The 21,439-nt window shown below is 46.2% G+C and overlaps 1 protein-coding gene across 1 annotated transcript in view; it reads right to left on the reverse strand.

The window, feature by feature from the left end:
• Window positions 1–620: 620 nt before the first annotated feature.
• Window positions 621–21,439, reverse strand: part of T265_13402 (hypothetical protein) — a gene marked incomplete at both ends in the record, with an annotated part of 41,756 nt that continues 20,937 nt past the window's right edge. Inside the window, 5 exons of the mRNA XM_009168710.1 lie at window positions 621–1,990; window positions 5,630–5,769; window positions 9,699–10,091; window positions 11,695–13,023; window positions 15,159–21,426. Coding sequence (XP_009166974.1) covers window positions 5,635–5,769; window positions 9,699–10,091; window positions 11,695–13,023; window positions 15,159–21,426 — 8,125 coding nt within the window. The remainder of the gene's footprint in view (window positions 1,991–5,629; window positions 5,770–9,698; window positions 10,092–11,694; window positions 13,024–15,158; window positions 21,427–21,439) is intronic.

Raw genomic sequence — 21,439 nt, forward strand, 5'->3', positions numbered from 1 at the left:
CCTCTCCGAGTGGATGGTACCATGCAACTCACTGCGTTTGCTCGCCTTTGCTTAAGAAGCATCTCGCGTGTCTGATGACAGCAACGAGTAAACAATGCTGACACATGACTTCCACCAAATGCGGATGAAATTATTGCCAATGACAATACAAACGCCGCACTTATATACAGTCAACACAGCTAAGGTCCTATTTTGAAATTAATGGGGGATTTAACACATCGCAAACGGCAGTCTGTGTTGGTAGTCCCACTGCCGTACTTATGCCAGTTTGACATTGTAAACTGCTTTACCTCTAATGCTGAAAACGTATGGCACGAAGCATAAAACTATGCATTAGTTGACTTAAATAAACTGACCAGAGACTGAACATCGTTGACCTCAAGCCAAAATCATAGACAAACAAAAGGGGAACCATTTGAACCTACCATGGCAAGCGGATCGAACCGAAATCGGGATTTTTTCCGGCTCCTTCCATAAAGTCCTCATTTATCGGTTTACGCTACTCTCAATTCACCACTGAAAATAACAGCTGTCTTTGCGGATGGCAACTCAGAACATACAGCACATGAGAAGGCTAGGTGCTTAGGTCAACCGCTGAATTCCATAATATCAGTAAGGAAGATTGATCAATGCGAAAATTTATTTTCACTTTGTAGAAACTGATGGCCTTGTGGGCCGGGAGTTCCAGAAACTACGGCATGTGTGTACAGGTGGAAAAAAGAATAGTAGATACAACTGAATCAGGGCGATGATAGCAAGTCACGGTCGAACAATACGTAACCAAATATACATAGGCAGGCAATAACGGTACAACAGTGATCACAGCAACAGAACAGAATCGAATAATCCGACCAAATAGCTACAAACTTGGCGGGACGTGAGTGACAACCTGAAAACTATACTTTGCTGTCATCCCCTCCGCCCCGAGAAATTATACGACGGGTGAAAATTGATCCTGATACGAGAAGTTATACATAATCCGATAAAATTTTCAATGATATTAGATACAGATGAATCTGTGTATACATATGCGTGACTTGGAACTGAATGGGTGAGTGATTGGGATGGGATAAGTGTATATACCAGGTAGAAGGAAGTATCACACTTGGCGACTGCGTGATGTTATCGTCACGATGGGGATGCTGAATTCTTCACCACTCTCTGAAGCGAGAATGGACAGTATGGGATAAAGATATGAGGGGTGGATGGATTAGTAACTGTACAAAAGCCAAAAGCGACGACGCATTGTGCAGTAGCGCGCACACGTATAAGTGGCGGTAGGAAGAAGAGCAGAAAAATCAAGAGGGCATGTGCGTGTCACAACCAAAAAAGAAAGAAATATGGGCTGAAACCACCATCTGTTGGTCTCTTCTCCGCTCTTGTGGATGCGCAGCGGAATACGAAGTTAAGGGTGAAAAGGGCGAAGGAATACACTTCACACAGCGGGCGTCGATGTAAGAGGATCTGCAGTAGTGCACCGGGAAAATGGTGGTATAAAATCCAGACGTGCTGAGCCACCGCTAGTTTGCTCAGTCTGTCGTTAAAGGTTCAGGAGCGGTGGTTTGTGCGCGCTAGAAACAGGTTTGTAAAACGAAGATCAGGATATTGCACAGTGACAGCGCGCCAGTACAGTCGACATCGTTGGGACGTGTTATGGCATTTGGCTCCATTGAATTGATGGACTGGGTCTGTTCAGTTTTGCATCTAACTACGTTTCTGTTAAATGGTGTGTTTCGTGGATCCAGCGAAAGTTGGATAGCGCTGAGACTCGAATGGGGAGTTGGACTAGAGAATCGATGCAAGTGGTCGAAAAGTAGGTGACCAAGTGATACACAATGGCCGAATGCACGTAAACGGGCAAACCGAATCGATCAAATGAGTAGAAATTCTGAGTGGTTGTATCGCAGTATCTTAGGTCCTTGCAGTTGTATTCATTTTAATAAAGTTGTGAACCAGGTTGGAGACCAGTTTTCATCAACTAGCACGATCACTGGAATACAGGAAAAGATTGTGAAAGGAATGAAAGTTGGGGCATCAGTTTGGCGAAACACATTTTGGTGTTAACGAGAGACGCTACTGAATCTCTCGTTTATGATAGCTTTCAGCTAAATGTGCTGCACAAAGGCCATCTCATGTTTCAGTTGGCACCACGTTGGAGGTATCACAGGATATTTACTTGGCGTGGCACGCTACTCATAGGGTTGCTGAAAAGTTTCTGGAGATAAAAGTTATGGTTGCATAGTCTCGACACATATTCGCCATGAAAAAATGCATTAGACTGAAGTTATCCATACCACCAATCATCCCGTCTTCGGGGATAACTGGAAATCTGCGAATATTGGCAAGTTGCACCGGTTGTTGCAAGCTTGGGTTCGTCGGTGACGTGCATACTAATTCATCTGCAACATTTGGTCATTTATTGAAGATGAGCAGGATTTTTGGACGAAATACATTCCTTTAAGTTGCTGTTAATGAGAAATTAAGTTGAGATTCCGATGAGTATTCCGTTACCACTAACCTAATTTGTAAATAAGCGTATCTCGCTACTTGAGTACATTTTGGTGTTTAATTAGAACACAAAGCAGACAGAACTTCGGGAACTATGCTCATAAAAGAGCAAACCTGAATGGGGTTACTGAATTCTTCAGCCACCTTATGGGTAGTGTTCCATGCAAAAGAAAGTAAGCAACCTGGTTGTTCGGTCCACACTATGTCTCCAGGATTATTCAGGCAAAGGGCCAAGAAGCAGTTTGCTTGCCTGTATTCAGTGAATTGGCTTTATGGCACGCGAGAGTGCACCCTTCCTATGAAGCTGAGGTGGTGGCCATAGACTCTGGAGGTACTACAGACATTGTACATGGACAGCCACACCACACGGAGAGAACTATGACGACATAGTGGGAAGTAACTGTATCTTTATGAGTGCTTTTCAAAATAAGCCGTAAACCGTACGCAATATGCTGGTGATCAGAGTATTTCACCTAAGTTGATCGGCTTATCACTATTAGCCAGATCGCAGTCTGACCATCCTGATTCAACGAAGGACGCTACGCCGCACTTTCGTTCGCATGAAAAATACAACAGGACCATAGAGAAAGTGGTTCCAGCGACGACGATGGAATCATAGTCTCCAACAGGATATTTACTTGGCGTGGCACGCTACTCATAGGGTTGCTGAAAAGTTTCTGGAGATAAAAGTTATGGTTGCATAGTCTCGACACATATTCGCCATGAAAAAATGCATTAGACTGAAGTTATCCATACCACCAATCATCCCGTCTTCGGGGATAACTGGAAATCTGCGAATATTGGCAAGTTGCACCGGTTGTTGCAAGCTTGGGTTCGTCGGTGACGTGCATACTAATTCATCTGCAACATTTGGTCATTTATTGAAGATGAGCAGGATTTTTGGACGAAATACATTCCTTTAAGTTGCTGTTAATGAGAAATTAAGTTGAGATTCCGATGAGTATTCCGTTACCACTAACCTAATTTGTAAATAAGCGTATCTCGCTACTTGAGTACATTTTGGTGTTTAATTAGAACACAAAGCAGACAGAACTTCGGGAACTATGCTCATAAAAGAGCAAACCTGAATGGGGTTACTGAATTCTTCAGCCACCTTATGGGTAGTGTTCCATGCAAAAGAAAGTAAGCAACCTGGTTGTTCGGTCCACACTATGTCTCCAGGATTATTCAGGCAAAGGGCCAAGAAGCAGTTTGCTTGCCTGTATTCAGTGAATTGGCTTTATGGCACGCGAGAGTGCACCCTTCCTATGAAGCTGAGGTGGTGGCCATAGACTCTGGAGGTACTACAGACATTGTACATGGACAGCCACACCACACGGAGAGAACTATGACGACATAGTGGGAAGTAACTGTATCTTTATGAGTGCTTTTCAAAATAAGCCGTAAACCGTACGCAATATGCTGGTGATCAGAGTATTTCACCTAAGTTGATCGGCTTATCACTATTAGCCAGATCGCAGTCTGACCATCCTGATTCAACGAAGGACGCTACGCCGCACTTTCGTTCGCATGAAAAATACAACAGGACCATAGAGAAAGTGGTTCCAGCGACGACGATGGAATCATAGTCTCCAGGACCGGTATGTTTAGCATGTCTTCCTCCTGAGTCGAAAATTTGGTCGACAGGTTAAGTTGCTGCCTATAAATATAAGGACGTAACCTTACGATATTGGTAATGAAGCCAAACTGATATGGTTCGTTCACATCACCTGAGCCGAACGAACGTCATCGTTCATTATTAACCGCGGAGTTTAAGTTCTTTTTTGAGATTTTTCTATAACTTACGGCTTGACATTCGCCCGTTTGTAGTTTAATGATGAAAATTATTCTTGTTTTGTTGTTACCGGTTATCCAAATGAGCATGAGCTCTACACATGATCACCTGCGATTATCAGCTGTCCTACACTCTAATGACCATCTACAATGAATGTGCCAAGACATAAATATAGCTCGACTGAATTGTCACTTAGCTCATCGCGCGCAGGCAGGTTACTCGTATTGGTGACTCCATACATTTAATAGTCTGCTCGGTCGCGGCACCGAGATCAAGGTGAATCAAATCAGCAGACTCTAGAGAAACAGTCATGCTGGCCAATTAACGGCGATTAGTGTATTCAGCAATCGGTTAGCGTCTAGCTAGACAACACTGGTAGTTAGTAAGTGCAGACTAAGTCAATCCCTTTACGAATGTACTGGATATGAATGAAGACGGAGACTGAAACCAGTAATCAACTATACCAACAGCAAGTAATGTACTGTTAATCGTACAAGCGAGGTATACGAATCTGCATGAGTATTTAATCCTGATCGCCTATCTGCGCATTGTGTAACAAACCTAGGACATCGTTTCACAACGATGGATACACGAACATAACAAATAGCATCAGCTGCACTTTACATGGGCCCGGTTGCACGCGCACCAGGACCTACGGAAGATGTTCGGACAAACTCGAAGAACAAGCCCGTCAGAGTACCACTATAAGGTGGAACAAAACATGCACGTGTTGTCACGAGCCTTGGGTCTAGGTGCCAGAGGATTTGAAATTTAATGGAGCCAAACAACATCATAGACAGAAACAATGACGTATGGACAATGTGGCAACAAAAGCGCTGACTCAATGCGTCCCATAATCCATTCCGGACGGCCACCAATCGTTGGCTACCGTGTCTACATTCCTTTGTGTATTCTATCCTGAGCATTTGGGATCAATCAGATTAGACATGCTACTGCGGTCTCAGGAGCGCGCTCATCCATAACTTTCCAATAGCTGCGCACCCAAAGGCGGAAAACCAATGAAAACCAATTGACTACGGTCGAGAATGAAACAGTATTGGGGAAAAAGGTCGAAACATCAAGATCTCTGTATGTATGGTTCCCAAGAACGATCAGGGAAGAGAAACTTTACATTTGTGGATGTGGGTATCTACAACATTCCGTATTCAGGAGTGTGGAGCGACCATTTAGTAAGTCCCTTTTATATGCGTTTTGCAAACAGAAAACGACTCATTGCTCAACCATGAAGACAAATATGCCATTAGAGTAGTAGAGTGGACAATGCAATGAAGTGGCGTCTAAAGTACAAAAACCGCAATGACTTACTGGCTTCAAACCGTAGTAATCACAACGAGCAAATGCGACTGGTTTGCTTGGATGACGCGGCGATTCAGGTCCGGAGCGGCGAGGTCCAGTTGCGTGTGAGAAAATTCACAGGGTGGAAATATGTGGACGACATACAGGCCCTGAAACGAGCAAGCAAAATAAGATAACATAATAAGATTGGAGAGGAATATTTCGGCTTTCGACCAGGGACATCAAGATCTTAAGCGAGATCCGTACAAACGCGGCGACTGAGTCCACAGTTCGATGCAACCTGTATCGTTGTAGGTGGTCAAGAACAGTAGATGTGTTAATCGAGCCAAAAGTAGACTCACTATACGTAGAGGTGAGTGTACAGCGGTTGCTACATCTAAGAGGAAATGCAAAATGACAGATTTCAAAGGTTCAGTCATATTAAGCTCTGATTCAGGTAGACACTAAGTTGCCCTCCAGACCGTTCATCAATCTAAATTGTGTGAAGTCAATCAAAAGAGTGAACCGATCCACTCAACCGAGCGATAGTTCGCGTGCAAGTCTCCATGGCTCTTGCTATCTAATCCGTTGAGGATGGCTTGTTCACGATACATCAGCTACTGGTTAGCAAAAATTGACAGTACGGCGAGTGTGAGGACAGTGGAACTAAACCCCGCTCACTTGTTTGGATAGCACTCTATAGTGAAGAAAGTATGCTGCCATGCCAGTTTAGTATGGAGATTGAGAATCCCACAAAAACCCGGACATTACTCATAGCCGCTCAGGGAAATCCGGAGAACTCTAGACTTGAATGTCCTGCCCAATGGACCAAGACAGCTGCTTGAGTGCAAGTAAGCTAAGCTAAGTTACTTAAGTTTTCGCAGTGCATCTCAACAGCCACCTATAGGCTCCCGTAAGAGCCCGGATACGGTGTAGATTTTGTGGAGATGCTGCTGAGAGATGTGATGCTTATTGTGTAGCGATAAGCTGACTAGTTGTAACGGGTGCCCAGGTGCACTGCTCCGAGCATTATCAATGGCAGTGGCACTAAAAGAATACTATTTAGGCAAAACTGCATCTGTGAAAGAGTAATTAAACTAAGCAGTAAAAGTTCCGCAGATAAGGGATTTATGACAGAATTTTGGACATCCAACATATCACTTTTCGTCAGGTTTTCTCAAACTTGCTTTCAGGCTCGTTGTTATGAAATTGTGGAGATTGTCTATCCATAATTCATCACAGAACGTTTGTACAATGTTGATGTTACGGTTTCAACACGTCGAGACTCGAATGATATACAACAAAACGTGTGGGCCAGGCCTGACCACGATGGTTGTACTGGTTGTCTTGGTGTTAACGCCGGGAGCGCGGCATGTCTTCAATCGTGACGGGTACAGAACCAAATTTTTCAATGGAAATCGTGGCATAAAAATGGCCGAATTTCCAAGTTGGGATGTCTTGTGATAAGGTAGCACCAAATGAAAAATGGACCAACCTACGACTCCGGATTTGTGTGAGAATTACAAGCTGTGCGTGTCCTCATTTTTTGTGAACCAGAAAGAAACAACTAATTTATCTACTAAGTTTACCGCAATCTAAAATTTGAGTTATTCTCTTCGACACGTTGTTTGCAAGTCAATGTGGTAAAATACACTTGATAACGGAAGCTCCTAAGGCTTGGGTACGCATTCAAGAAGCCAAACGTCGTTTGCCTGTTCGGGGGTGCTAGTGTAACTAATACAAACCGCAGTCAAATTCAATCGCAGCTGATCGTACGTATGCATACCACATCGTCACATCACGGAATTTTCGTAGAAATATGCAGTCCTATTGAGCTGAGTACTGATTGTTCCAGAGGACCACCAACGTGCTCGGTATACCATCACCCAAAGATAATACAACGCATTTGTAACCCGGTAACAGAAGGGTGCAGTTGATTGTCTTGTCTCGCTGCATGAGGCAGCGACAGAGACTAAGTCGGTCGATCAGCAAGCATCAGGCGACCGCGACAGAATGTGAAGGTAGGCCGTTTGGTGGCAACGCCTGGCGTGACACGGACCAAGGATGAGGGAAAATCCCTCACCAGGACTGGTCTCGGCCAATCGGATACGAGTGGGGTAGAGCGAATTAACGAACAATCGATACGAGGGACAAGCGAACATGCATGGGCGCACGGCCACTGAGATGCGATTTGCGTTGGGATATTGATTGCGCGATGTGGATGAATCCAACTAAGACAAGCCTGAATGTTTGGCACGACGAAAATGGCAGAAAATTTCTCACTGGAATGGACTAACCAGGATAATGGTTTTCGGACTAGAGCAGGTCGATTCGACTGGGGGTTGTGAACTTTACGGTTCTACAGTTCTCCACATTCAACAACACAACTTAGACAAACGCATGAGTAGTCTGATTCTCATTCACATGCACACGACAAATACCAAATAGCATTGATTAGTAGTGCAAGCTTACTTATACAACGAAGTCTTGGTTAAAACAACGATCGTTTGTAAACTGTCACAAACGCACTGCTGGGACGGGTAAGACGATGCAGTTTGTTTCTGTTGGATATCAACATGTAATTTATTCGGGTTAGTAACAGGCAACGGCACGGTGTATGGCGTTAGACGGCGAGGACGTTTTCCCTGAGCTACATGGGGTGGGATCGACTGGACTGGTGGAGAGAGTATACTTGGGTGAAATGAGATGAGTGCGTGTTGTCCCAGGTCATGTGAATAGCCAACTTGCAACCGTTGGCTTTGGCAAGTTATCCGTTGTTCACCGAAGCTGCATTTTGACAAGACTGAGGTACGGACAAAGCGATGAAGTACGGGAAAACTGCCAGTGAAAGGAAGAAAGCTCGTAGCTGCTAAATTAATTTATTAGCGGATACCAGTCAAGCGGTTACAAACCACTAAACCCGAAATTAAGCACCTCACATCCATTAAATTTGGAAAGTGAACATCCCCAAGCGTCCTTTTGAACTTTCCTAGATATTCATTGAATATCAAACAATTATAAGCGAACACTGCAAAGCAGTCCCATAATTTTCATAGTAATCTTCAGATTCCGTCAGATACGGGGGCGGAGTCTGGACACCGGGCTACTTGCACCCTTCAGCAGCAGTATACTGGTTACACCAGGTGTCTCTAAGATGCTACGCTCCTGAATCGGAACGAATTCCAGCACAGATAATTATAAAGCCGCGATTAAGGAAGACAACCTGATTTCCCACCGTAAGCGTAATTGGGTGCTGGAGAGCAGCAAATCTGGTTTCGTTCACTAAATTGTCAGGGGCGTCATGTTGGTGGGGGAATTCACAACCAGTTCTACGCAAACCGGAGAAAACGGATAAATTGGGGATAACAGAAAGTGGGTCGGTCATTCGCGGTCTGATCTAATCATAATACTAACTGCGGGATGCCGAGAAATACACGCTTTATAAGGTTCCGACATTTATGTCAAGCTGTGCTGTTGAATGGTGGATTATTCCGAGGACGACTGTATTGTCACGTATTCACGGGTCAATGCCCTGAGGTCACGAAGTTTCAGAGCGATGCCCAGTTGCGGAGCCATTGTGAGAAACCAAATCCAGTAATTGCGCACCACCTTTTTGTCAGGGTAAATTCCGAACAGGGCTAAGGTATAATGATGCATCTTATACGTATACGTACATGCATCTTATAATGCGTAAAACAGCTCAGTGGTGTGACCAATGGAATGACTATGGTTTTCATACAAAGTGGGTCGATAAGAAGACAGCTGTCATGATCATTTTAACTCAGTATGAAAACCACCTGATAACTGCGCCGACATTGTTGTTGTACGGTAACAACATAGACAAATCGATAGACATTCACACACATTGCTCAAGCACGAACATGCTCGCCTGGTAAGTCCTGATGATTCAACTGTGTCAGTGTAGTTGCATCAAGCTTGCTTCTCATGTTGGCCTCACTTACAACCAGTCGCAGTATGATCATTCGGTTCACGACCGCTCAATCTTCAGACCAACTGAAATGTTTCCATCTAGCAAACGTATATGCAAATGAACCATGTTCAAGGTAACGGCACAACAGTAAAGCAGAACCAAACTGACCTGCTGAAAATCGGGGAAACCGACATTGATAATACCAGCAGCCATCTTTTCCTGCATGTAGCGGATAAAACTGTCATTTAGTATTTGCGTCTGCTGCATCAATTCAACTGCTCCGTTTCCAGCCGGAATAGCTAAACATACACAAGAGGCGCCCTCTTGGTGGATCTTGCGTTGCACTCCCTCAAGTTGTGCTGGTTCAAGCCGCATTCGTTGCACTATACGCAAGGGTCCACCGCTGGCTACCAGCGAATGTTGAGGTTGTCCACCCCCTCCAGAGGCAAGAAGTCGCATACAGTCATGAAGCAAGTTTGGATTTCCGTAGATGTAATGAAGTGCAACTCGAGTTTCTGCGTTTTTGAGCGATAGACGTCCTTGCCAAACCAACGGGTAGGCCTGAAAGGAATTGGGAGAAATGCGTAAGATTACAGATAAATACAGCGAGCACAAAAGCCAGAAAGGACAAATTTTGTCATACTAATTGATATAACAGATATATGAAAGGAAGTTACGACATGGTCTGAACCGAATTGGAACAGTCATAACAAATGACCATGGAAGATTGCAGGCCCTTTGCAAATGTTGTGAAGTCGCTAGGTAAAACATGAGACAAAGCTATGAACGAATACAGCTCTCAGGCTATGAACAGCCATACACAGCGAGAGGTAAATCGGGCATATCAGTCTTTTATCTCAGAGAATGGAGAACTACACAAACGAGAGAGCCGGTTGGAATTCAGTCGAACCTTATTTTCATACCGAGTTACTTTGCAAACGAGTGGTTACCGTCCCAATTTAGTGTACAAATAGAAAATAAGGGACCAGGTTCAACCGGTGAGCTCCACAAGGTGCGGAACCAGTAGCGGACTGTCCAGAATTTTCGTCATCACTATGAGAAGTGCCTTACGTGTATATATTCTTCCAGCGGGCAACTAGATATGAGTTGCAAGCGCTAAGAGCTTCAGGGATAACAGAAGTACGTAGACCCTATGAAGACCTTGGACAATGCCCAGCTAGCGTTGACTCATTCGAGCAACCAAGTATAGGCATTTTTAAACCAACCAGTAATTCTGAGACCGGGCGGTGCAGGATATCCAACAGAACCGGCAGTTGATCATGTCTATATTTTATCTCCATATAGCACGCGATTGCACTTCGAGCTGAAGCAAGCAAAGTTTAGCTTGCTCCCCCACGAACTTCGCGAGTTTACAAAAGGAAAACCGAAAGCCCAGTTACACGTTGGGCAAATAGAGTCTCCGGAAAACCTTCATCGCAACTTTAAAGCCTGGTCCCTCGTCCGAAACGAGAGATGATCACACCTGGGTTCTAAAGTCCCATAGAAACATCAAGAATGACGTTAAATCACGAATAGGTTACACTGAACATATCTAGTTGAGCGTTGTCCCAAAAGCCAATCACGCAGCCGAAGTGCACGTTTTAGGTGCGAAATCACCCTCCATCCACTTGAGTAGATCGACTACGTCATACTCAACTTGCCAGTTCATTCAGTTGCCATAGTGAAAGCTCAACGAGCCTTTGTAATCTTACTAGTCAAACTAAGAACTGTCTTTTTCAGGCAACGATTACTGAATCTACAAAAGTTAACAGAAAGACAGTAGTGAGATTGCCAAGACGATTACGCTACTAAGGTCGTACTCATGAATCCGTTTAAAAGACTTTCCACCCGTAGCACACTTTCACTGATTAACACCACCTTCGTTTGGAGGGGACATGGTGAGTTAGTTACGAAGGCCAACGGCGTAATGCCTTATACAACATTCCTTGTGATTTGGGTACCTTAAGTAAAATTTTGATTTGCTACAAGCATCTGATTCAGCTGATGCTGTATGCAAATGTTGCATATAGGAGGGGGTGATGAATTTGATAACTTTTCACAGAGTCATATTCGTGAGGTAAGACAACTCCTTTCTGGTGGTAGTTACCCGCGTTGAGCACAACGGATTGACGGATAATGTTAAGGTGAACGTAAATGAACTTACGTGACTAATTGACGGCCAAGAAGGATGAGCTGTCGGAGTTGTAGAGGTAGTAACAATTGGCGTGGACTGATTGGAGGCCGGGCGAGATTGGGTGATCGGAGGTGAAATCAAGGTCCCAGTGTCTGATGATCCGACTGCGCGTGACACGGCAGCCGCAGCGGCTAAAGCTGCATCTGTACCCATATTAGGTAGCCCAATAGGTGCCACCGACAAAGGAAGGCGCTGCTGTTGGTTAGGCGGAGCAACCAAAGGAGTTGTGTTTGGCGACGAAACTGTCTGACGCAACGGCACTTTGGTTTGTGCTTCCAAAAGATTAGTCGATCCGAAGTGTTTACTGCTCGCTATCCCAGCGCATGTTCTTGTATCGTTCATTTGTTGAGTCACCCTCCGAAGGTAGTTGGTTATCTGGGCTTCGGTTTCTCCTCGACCCAGTGCGTCGCTCATACCGCCGCACAAACCGGTCCCTCCGTTAACTGCAGCTTGAGCGAGTGCCATCAGAACGGATGGTTCTACTGAACCACCCAGTCGGTCGATGAGAGTTTGGATACTGTGGCTTGTCATTGGGGGAGCTGACAGAGGTGGGCTACGGCCTGGAAGCAAGGGAGCAGAAGGCGCCCGAGTTAAACCTCGACCATAGGACTGCTGCTGCATAGGAGTGTTGGTCAGTGTCAGTGAAGGCAGAGACACGAATGAAGAAGGCCCATTCCCCATGGTGTGTATCTGTGGAGCATTCGCTGTGGGTATGCATGGGCTAGGTGGATGAGAAGCGGCATTAAATGAGTTGTGAGGTATTGATGGTATAGGAAGTCCAGGAGGTATATGTTGTGTGCTTGGAACAGCCACTGCCGCACGGGATGATGGAGGCAAACACTCCTGAGGAAGGTTCTTGAGCTGTCGCAATACGTTCGTTACCTGTGATTCCACAGAGACCCCATCGACTGCAGCCTCCAGACGAAGCGGATCAGAAGTCTTCGAAGGAGTATTTTTCAAAGCGGTTCCACTGAGACGTTTGACTCTTCCGGTTCCTGTGACGCCCTGTGCAGGTGCGACAAAGGATGAGGAAGGAGGCGGTGGTTGTGTGGTACCAGGAGAGACTGTTTGTGGGTCTGGATGAGAAGCAGCAGGATGATGGATACTGGAGACATGCGGCGAGGAACTACACGGGGGAAGACCTACCGCAGTGGTATCACTGATAGTGGAGGATGACGTTGCCATGGTGACCACTTGAGGCTCAGATACTGGTGGATCTGGAGTTATTTTCCTAACAGACGGATTTTGAACTTCAGTGACAGGGGTCGGGATAGCATTCGTCGCTGAAAGAACCGCAGCCTAGGACAAAGTGAAGTAAGGAGAGTGCAAATAGTAGCTGACGACAACCAACACCACTTTAAATGTTGTTTTCGAACAGTAAAATACCATATCTACTGCACTTTGGGATATGCAGCACGGGTCAAAAGGCATCTTCCAACTCAGCAAGCAGAACACCAGCCATCTGTAAAACCTGAGCTACCAGTAGGACCATTTATAGGATATGCAAACCATTCTGTTACCTGCATCCAATTGCAGAAATCTCAGTAGCTATTCTCTGCGAAACATTAACATGAAACCGTCCCGGAAATCGGTCAGAGCTATTTCTTAAGGTAGTTCTGTACCAAGAGTATGGTTGACTTTATTGCTGGTGTCCGTGTCACTGTACTCAGTCCATTTTGGTTATGCACCAGAATTTCATACAATGAGAAGTCAAATTGTGTCTTGTTAAAACCATGAAGCGTATGACAACAGCGAAGGAACTGATCATCAGATCACAGGATGTTTTGAATCGAATAGAACGGGGTACTGGTCATTCAAGATTGCTGATAGTGTCAGGATGGATGAGACGTTGTCTCTCAGTTGGTGTTGATAGCTTTCTTTTGGTAAGTAGACGCTCATTTTTTCGTATTGTGGGGAAACTTCCTCGCTGGTTTAATCTTGATAGTATTCACATCACCTTCACTTTACGATCCACTGGAGAAATTGGCCATGTGCCCACGAAATGACAGATACCAGTATAAAGATTGATCGCAAGCTAAACAACATAGCTCACTTTGGATCACTCTTCAAAAGTTACGTGTTACTAATCGATGGCCCACATGGTTGTAGCGGTTGCTACCATACAAACAGGAATATGAACGCAGCACAGAACGTGGATCAGAGAAACAACGCATTCATTCCATCCATGGAGAGGGCGTCTCATGGAGCCTAAGTGAAAAGGGTAACGGAATTTACCGAAAACCGATAGTCCCAATGGACATTTAAGCCTTAGCTGATCCTCAAAAGCAGCTTAGTGTGCGTTAGGAAGGAATTTTCTCAAGACAGCTACAACCAAATGAGACTAATAGATGCAAAGAACGCTACGCAGCATGCAAACTACAAAGATGCCTACGTAGAATACGAGGCACAATCAGTAGTATGATAACCATTACCAAAAATTTTGGTACCATAGGTGTAATCCGAATTCGGGGATGGGGTCCGCTGAGTCACACAGCACTTGGCCGGAAGCCGTTTCAATGGCAATCATGTGGCCAGTTTGTGCTCAGAATGGTTGAGGTAGAGACCGCATATCTGTTCCTCCATTCATGTCAAGCTACTTAAAGTACATTGTGGTGACGGACACCGACATTCAACTCCGGTATTACTGCAAACGAGGATAGTGAAACGGCCTAAAGCCTACCGCATGAGCGATAACAACAACATGGCTAAGTGTTATCTTTCAGCGTTTATAATCACTTGTTTGCCCCTTGCCGCATTTTTCTACAGGAAGTCAGCAGCAACCCACGCAACTGAGTTAGATGGATGAAGCTTTCACGCTTGTCTTTCAACTGAGTGGCTGGATAATAACAGATCTGTGACATAGACGATCCGCTCAACATCAGCTTCAAAAAAACTTCTGAAATATAGAGGATAAACTAAGCAAACTAAACTACAGGACGTGTTCCTTATCTAGAAGGCATCTAACATAGCTTGGCGCTGTGGGCCTGGCGTCCTCACTACTGGGATGTTCCGAGCACACCAACGATTAACTGCCAAAGTCGTACGCTAACTTTTTACTCGATTTGCCATGTCTCTGGGGTAAAGCGAATAGTGTTTGAGTCGTTTCAGCTTTGTAAACTGTAACTGACGGACGAAATGGCATCAGCCAAGCATCAGTGTGGTAAGTGAACTTGTGTAAGATTTGGAGCTCTTAGAGTAAAGAGATAACAGCGAGAAAGAACTGGGGATGTAATATTGAAAAAATTCTACTGTGACTTACAAGTAGAACTTCTTGGATGAGATTTGGAGCCCTAAAGTAGCGTACTTCATTGTGCACCACTTGCAAAAAATCAAAACAGTGCTATAATGCGGATATGGTTTTGTGACAATGTGCAGAACCCGAATTACGTTCGTGACTGAGCACACCGGGTGTTAGACCCATCTGGTGAACTAACCTTTATGTTCGCAGCAGCTTGGCGAGCAGCATTCACCGGAAGAGTGATCGTTGTGGCCGAAATGGTACCTGTTCCGATTCCACCCACACCAGCAGCAGCTGTGGGTCCTGTGACTGTTACCTGGCTTCCCGGAATGAGTTGCAGGGCGGCAAGTAGGGTGTTGACTATGTTCACGATGTTATTCGAACCATTTTTTCCGGGAGCAAACGATTTACCTGCATTGGTACTTGAACTAACCGGAATGGTTACTGCTGCAACCACAGGCTCTGTTGCCAGCGCAATCGGAAATGGTTTGGCGGGCAACGAGGCAGGGGTGACTTTTGGTGCCGCTGGAAGGACTGGGGAGGTAGTCACCGGCGACGTTGCAGTGACGCCAAGGGTCTGCGCCACACAGACCCTAGGGCTTACTGAACCCTTGGAGGGACGGAGAACTGAGTTGTGTTGATCAGATCGCCAACTGTTGAGGTAACTTTCTACGTCAAATTGACCGGCACACACGTCTCGAATGACCTCGTCAACGCTGTCAGACTGTCCGGCAACTGAAGATACTATGGTGGAACCGAGTGTTGGGACCGTGGTTGGCGCAGCACTGGATGAAGTAACCGGACAATTAGCTTTGGTCATTGGACTGCTACTCGAAGTTGTGCTGCTTGGTGGCTGTAAGCTGGTTGCAACCGAAGTGATGACTACCGTCGCTGGCTTCTTTGTCACAGCAATCGACGTCTGGTTAGCGGCAGGCGACGAGCAAGCTGGAGAAGTTGAACGGTGATGATGCAACTGAGTATGGTCAAATCCAGGAGGAGATTCGTCGTCAAAGTTAGGTTCGTATGGGTCGACTGAAGTTTGTGTCTTTGTGTTAGATGAAGGAACCGAAGAACAAATCGAGGTGTTAGATTGAATACCAGTCTTCGAATTGTCATCATCGGTGACAGACGAGCTCACTGCTTGCTTTGAGGTTGTCGCATTCGCACTCGGTAGTGAATGCGGCGCGGCTTTGAATTGAGATTTGTCACTATTATTAAGTGTAGGCGAGAGATGAGACGCCGTGACCGCATCACTGTTAGTAGAACTGTTGCTTGAAATCTTAGTTTCAGATCGTCGCCGGCGCCGAGTGGGAACAGGTGAGGCCAGCGAAAGAGCGGATTCCGTCAAAGTCTGATCGGAACGCTTAGCAACAGCGCTCGCTTGCAGTTGGGCCTGTTGAAGTGAATGTCTGGTGACACGACCAGGCATCAGCTGAGGCTGAAATACAGTCAATGGAGCGCAGGCGTTGACGCCTGGAATAGTCGGCATCTGCAACTCAGATGCAGTAGGAAGCGAATCCGTGGAAGTAAGAGGGACAGACGCGGGTAGAATGCAGCTTACTTGCTCACTCGAGGTTACAACACCGGATGGTGCACACGCTGATGGAGTGGCTGTTGGGTTACACGCGACGGACCACTTCACATTGGTACTCAGACCTGATTTAATGGAAGAACATGTGCTTGTTGTAACTAGCAGGGGTTTTCGCTGGCTGTTTCCCGAACGTCTGCCGGCTGTTGATGTACTGTTAACTGATATGGGGGTCGTATGCGACATGTCAGAGACCGGCCGAGCAGATTGTGCACACGTGAAGTTTGGCGATGACACCGTTAGGTTTGACGACTGGTATTGGGCTGCTGCCGCCGCTGCTTGTTGTGTTTCCTCGACCCGCTCGGCCTTGACACGCTCGATCACACTCTGTACATAACGGGTTATGTCATGTACTTCAGTTGGAGGACCCAACGATGGAGGAATGGCAGATACGGGTCCTTTCGTGGCTTCTTGGGTATACGTATGAGTTTTCTTCGTCGCATGCATGGCAGGGTACGAGGGCACACTTGCGTTGCATGGCAACGCCCCTTCAGACGGATGGTCGAATTTGTTTGGTAAGTGCGTCAAGTCGGTACAATTGACATGCGAAACCAGGCCAGATGAACTGCAGGAATCTATCTGTCCAACATTGTGATCGAAAGTCTTGAGGCCCGTCGAGCAAGTTGTTGGCAACGGTTTACCTTCCAATTTGTTTGCTACTGGGGTAGTCACAGCGGATCGGCAAACTTTAGAGGCTTGAGTAGTTGGATGTGGAGGGAGCTCATCCTTTGAGTTAGCATCCGGCTTGTTAAGCGTAGTGACATGGACTAGCGAATTGTTGCAGTCTGTGGAAATCAAAGTTTTGGAGTCAACAGGTTGACAAACATCCAGGTTAGGTGAAACAGAGCATTCTGATATAGGAACACGGTCACGCATGGTTGATGACTGAGAGGAACTATCATGGACGAGATCCTGAGGTGGAGGCTCTGACGACACCGTAGAGTCGGTTGGTTTGACGTCTCGCTTTGTATCAACTATTAGCTGTGTTTCAGAGGCAATATTTGGAGCGACAACACACGTGGGGTTGTTTTCCCTGCATCCGTCAGACACGGCCACTTTAGACTCACTGCAAGGTGGTGAACTTAAAGCATCCTCAAATTTGTTAAGGATAGCAGCTGGATCGTGCTTAAGTGACATTTCCTCGGTCTCCTGTTCTTTGGTAGCGATTAATGGGAAGTTTCTAGCGTGTCTATGCGATTGATCTTCCTTCTTTAACTCTGCCGGTGGTACAGTAAACAATTTCGGCCCGTGATCTATGTGCAACGAGTCATTGTCTGACTCATCAGGTGTAGGGGATGGAAGCTTTCCGGTAGGTGATAACATTTGAGATGAAAAGGAAGTTGACTGATAGGTGGTAGACGACTGCTCCGTTCGGTCAATCGGACAATAATCCATGTCGAAATCGATGTTGGCTGGATGTGGGGATGTGGAAGACACACTCGAATGCCATTCGTCATCACTAAATTTCATCCCCAAGTCGCGTTCGATCAGCTCCATCTGTTCCATGGGTTCCGTGGAGGGTGTTGATTTTGAGTTGGTGGAAAACCTATCGGTATCAACAAAAGCATCAAAAGTAGAGCCCTTTGTGTCGTCCATGCAAATCGCCGATTCGTGGGAGATAGGATCACCAAGAAAATCTCGTTTAGAGTGCTTGTTTCCCAACCGAATGGGACTACGACAGGTAACTGGACTCGGGCTACGGGTAACTGGAAGACTGGAGTCGTCAGTTCCACTGTGTATTGCTAGCGGGTGGCGCTGTTGAGGCCATTTGAGACCGTTGTAATCGCTAGCACCTGTTGTGTGTGAGATAGAGTCAGAACATTTAATGTCTTCCGTTTCAGAGTCTAATACGGTCGCATCATCGGAAAAGTATGAATGTGGGCTACGAGGGCGTGATTCATATATACGCTTAGTTCTAGTGAAAGTCAGTCGCTGAGAAGTTGGCTTAGGCTCATTAGTTGGCTCCAAACATTGTTTCTTTTGGACCTTGATGAACTTAGTCATTCCATCATGTGGTCGCTTCGAACCCAAAGGATACTTCGTCTTTGAAACCTCTAGATTTTTCTTACTGGGTTTCGAGTGAGTGACCGACGATGAATTGACTTTAGACACGCTGCCCATAAATTTTCGACTGCGAACGCCTAGAACAGACACAGGACTCTTTCCTCGGGCGTCATTAGTAGACTGTGAAGACCGCGATGAATGTCGGAGACTGGCAGCTGTACGCTTCGTGGCACAAAGTGAAGTTCTATCAGAACGGGATTTCGGATCACGCATATGTGAGGTCGGAGTGCCTTTTGTTGTAGTTATCCGTGCATGATGTTCCTTTGAGGATACGAATGTATTGGATTTTGAGTTGGCCCGTTGATGGGCCGTCGACTTGTACTGAAATCGATGCAGTGACTTTTCGCTACTCGAGCAAGACAACGACGTGCTCAAACGGCTTAGCGATTCATTGTCATCATCCATCGACCATTTCGAATCCGGAGAACCTTTAGGTCTCACACATTCGTGATACGTAGCTGAAACGGGAAAGCGCATGCCAAGACTGAGGCGAGTCAGGGTACCTGGAGGAGACACAGAATTCCTGCCATCGTCACTGGACAAAGACGAAGAGAGAGGGCTTAGATTCCTTCGACGCCGTTTGTTTTTGTGATTCACTGGTTCCTTGGACAAACCAGAGGTATGACAGGTTATTTCTTTAGGGTTTATAAATCTTTCAGACTGGGACCATAAGTGACTATAGTGTTTAGTGTTCCACTCTGACGATTCTCCATTGAAGTTGATTTCATTTTTCGAGCGACTATTTGTAGATTCCTTAGAACGTAAAACATGGAGCTTCGAGGTAGGCAGACCTCGTTTAGATCGACCAGATTTTGAGCGATGTGATTTGCCACTAGAATTCGTGAAGGCTGTTTTGACGCTGTGCTCGCTGCCGAATGATCCCGGAGGAGTATATGGGACATTACTGAGTGCAGGGGACTTGTTCAACTGTTTTTCTTCCTTCTTTCTTTGTTTGCGACGTTGTTTTTCTCTTGCAGCAGAAGCCTCCAGCTGACGCTGTCTGCGTTCTTCGGCCTCTTTATTTGTCCGGCGTTTAATTTTGTCATACATGGATTCATAGACAGGAGAGTTAACACCAAACCAATCTGTTGAGTGTGTACTCAGACCACTAGCAGCGTAGTCACTTGAGGGTTTCTCGCAACCGACGTCTGTCGAAGGAGTGTAACCCCGGATAGAGTTGCAGTTTAGTGGAGGTGCTGATACTGGGGACAAAGGCTGTGACTCGTGTCCACGTCTAACTTCATTGCAACCAAATAGTTCTGAATGCGTAGACAGGGCGGAAGGAGAAGTCAACGAACCGGTTTGCAGATCTTGACAGGAACCGTTCAACTTTATGGATACAGTAAGCGGATTATTGGGTGTTACGTTGACGTTGGCAGGTGAACGAGAGTTAGGGCAGTTCGTAGAAAGGTGAAGTTTTAGCCCGGAGGAAACCTCTGTACAGTAAAGACGCGATTTACGTTCCGCAGACCACCCCTGATAGTTTGTCCGCGTAACATTTGAACGAGATGTAAGATCTGCAGTTGACAGGATTCCCTCATTCTTCACTGCACAGGATAGGTTTGCCAAAGCGGTTGAGGGTTTAGGCTGACTCGATGCCCCACTGGTAATTGGTTTTAACCCGGAAGTTTGCAGAGATCCAGGATGACCACCGGTTAAAGGACTGCTACCAGTACTGCTGTTACTGCTAGTGCTACTGAAGCTCCGACCACCACTACTGACTCCGCTGCTTGCACTGATACTGTTTTGCACTGCAGGGCTTGCTCGAAAGCTTCCAGTTAGTAACGTAACAGGTGGGGGGTGAGGCGTTGAGCAGAGCACAGTCGATGTGGGTAGTTGATTGTCAGCCGTAGGGCCATGTTCAGTTGGACAATCGCCATGAGGTGCTCGTATGGTGTTGGACAATCCAGCTATTGCAGCTGAGGAGCAAGAACCACCAGGACTGGAAAGACCACAACTACTGGTAGCAGAGCTTCGCGCAGGGGACACCACAGCTGTAGTGATGGTCGTCATAACACTCAGCGGACGACGCACTAGAGATTGAGACCCTGATTCTGCTGACCACGAGAACAGAGGGGCGTCACCCGATTTGCAGTGGGTAGAAGCAACTGAAGGCTCACAGGAAACGCAAACAGGAACGCTAGGTGATATGGCATCCTGCTTTCTGGATGGCTGATTGCTCGAAAGAGGTGCCGTTCGTCCACGCCGAGTAATTTTGCTGGAATTTAGCGCCCGAGGACTACCAGAGTTACGTTTAGCACTCGTATTGGAGGGCGTCCTGTGGGATTTGGAACGGGCCGAAGAAGCTGAAGAGCTAGATGAAGTGACGCTTGATGTTGAGCTACTAACACTACTACTACTGCTTTCGCTGCTCAGGCTACTGCTGCTGCTGCTAGTGCTTAAACTGCTTGGGCTTGTGTCACGCGTTCGATCAATAGACTGAATGAAACCAGATGAAAACAAAGCATCTGACGTAGCGGTTGTTCGTGGAGGGTTTGACGTAGCAATGTCGTGACACACGGATTTGTCGATAGCATTGTGAGTAGTTCGCGAATTCGGGGAAGACATCCGAGAGCTGACGGCGTGATGGGATCCTGATAGCGAGTCGGATGTGACAGGGAATGCAGGACACCGTGACAAGGTGTGCGTACCGCTGCTGCGTTGGAGGCGTACGTCTGAAGCAGAATCTGTCGTCTTGTCGGTTCTTGGGACACTATTGGTTGTTGTTGCTGCCGATTGGTTGTGAGTTGACGTAGGCGACCCAGTGGACTTTTGTGCACTTATGACGCGTATGCGAGCGGAACCACCAGATCTGTGATGAAGAG

The sequence above is a fragment of the Opisthorchis viverrini genome (assembly GCF_000715545.1).
Source record: "Opisthorchis viverrini unplaced genomic scaffold opera_v5_63, whole genome shotgun sequence".
Lineage (NCBI taxonomy): Eukaryota > Metazoa > Platyhelminthes > Trematoda > Opisthorchiida > Opisthorchiidae > Opisthorchis > Opisthorchis viverrini.